This window comes from Condylura cristata, unplaced genomic scaffold (genome assembly GCF_000260355.1).
Source record: "Condylura cristata isolate star-nosed mole 26May11 unplaced genomic scaffold, ConCri1.0 scaffold00074, whole genome shotgun sequence".
NCBI classification, from domain to species: domain Eukaryota; kingdom Metazoa; phylum Chordata; class Mammalia; order Eulipotyphla; family Talpidae; genus Condylura; species Condylura cristata.
The window spans coordinates 303124-304494 of NW_004567175.1; the positions used below are offsets into that span (position 1 = coordinate 303124).

General features: G+C 74.5%; 1 protein-coding gene across 1 annotated transcript in view; it reads right to left on the reverse strand.

The window, feature by feature from the left end:
- Nucleotides 1-1122: 1122 nt before the first annotated feature.
- The window catches only part of CALY (calcyon neuron-specific vesicular protein), a 7860-nt gene continuing 7611 nt past the window's right edge, over nucleotides 1123-1371 (reverse strand). The window contains exon 3 of the mRNA XM_012734818.1: nucleotides 1123-1179. Within this exon, the coding sequence (XP_012590272.1) occupies nucleotides 1123-1179 (57 nt within the window). The remainder of the gene's footprint in view (nucleotides 1180-1371) is intronic.

Consider the following 1371-nt stretch of genomic DNA (forward strand, 5'->3'; position numbering starts at 1 on the left):
CCCCGGACGGAGACGCCATGGAGGTCTGCTCAGAGCCAGCGGCAGCGTCCCGGGCGCCCGCGAGCCGCAGGTCAGTGCCCGGCCCTCCAGGTCGGCTCTAGGCCTGGCCGCAGGGCCCAGGAGAAGGGGCGGCCCCCGGCGCCGGCTCCAGGGTGCAGCCTGACCCCGTGGCTCCTGCTCTCCTGGGGCCCAGAGCCCTGCCCTGCGGGTGGCCGTGCTGGGTAGAGGGGCCTGCCCGGCGCAGCTGCCCCCGGCCGGGGCCTGACTGTCCAGTGTCAACTCTTTGCTCGGGTTGACGCGGACCTCACGGCCCGTTTGGGACAAGCCGCCGAGCACGCGGGGAAAACCCGCCAAGGAGCTCAGGGTGCCCCGGGCCCTGCAACCCCGCTGGGGCGGGCGGGCACCCAACGGGGCGGTCCTGGCTGTGTGCTCAGGCGCCCCGCTCCCTCCCAGGGTCCCGCCCACCATCTGCTTCGGCCAAGGGGCGTCGCGGGGGTTCAGAAGCACCAGGACGAGAAGTGCACGGCAGTGACCGCCGAGGGAGGCCATGGCAGGCCGCGCGTCTGCGGGGCTCCGCGTCCCCCTAGCGGATGTCCCCAGATGTCCCCACCCCGGCCGCTGTCAGGAGCTGCGGAGCCCCGGGGTTCCGGAAAGAGCCGCCCTGCGGGAGGGCCGGGGGCCGGTGGGGGGGCCGGTGCTGTGCATAAAGTGGCGTCTCTCGCTGGGGACCTGGCGGTCATCTGATTTGCTGCCCCGGGTGGTGCGGTGAGCGGACCGCGGCCCCCTCAGCGCCTGGTCCTGGCGCACCCCACCCGGGGTCTGTGCCGAGGCAGGCGGCCCCAGAGGGCAGCGGCCGGGCCCACGGCCACCTGTAGGGCGCTGCTGCAAGGAGCCTGTCTGAGGGGTGGTCACTGGGTCCAGGGTGCGGGGAGTCCCTGCCCCGCAGTGGGGCGGGGGCAGCGGGTGAGGAAGGCGGGACCCAGGAGGCCCAACCTGCACCGTCCAGGTGTGGCTCTGTCCAGTCCCCGGGATGTCGCCGATGCCTGCTGGTTGCCCACACTGCCCGCCCGCCTGACGCCACCCGTCTCAGGGCCCTGGGAGCCAACGCCGCAGCCACCGGGGTCAGCAGCCGAGGCGGCACACTGGGCGCCCGCCTGTGCGGCCCTCGGCCAGTGCCCACTGCGGGAACACGAGGGGCTATGGGGGTGCACCAAGGCGCCCCCACCCCCACCGGGGCACCCTTGGCCTTGGTGGCATCTCTGGCGCCTGCCCACTGCAGCTGGACGCCCGCATGCGGCCGGGAAGCACCGTGGGTGCCAGCGCCGGCGCCTGCTCGCCCGGTCCTGAGGGTGGTGTGGGCTGCGCAGTCAC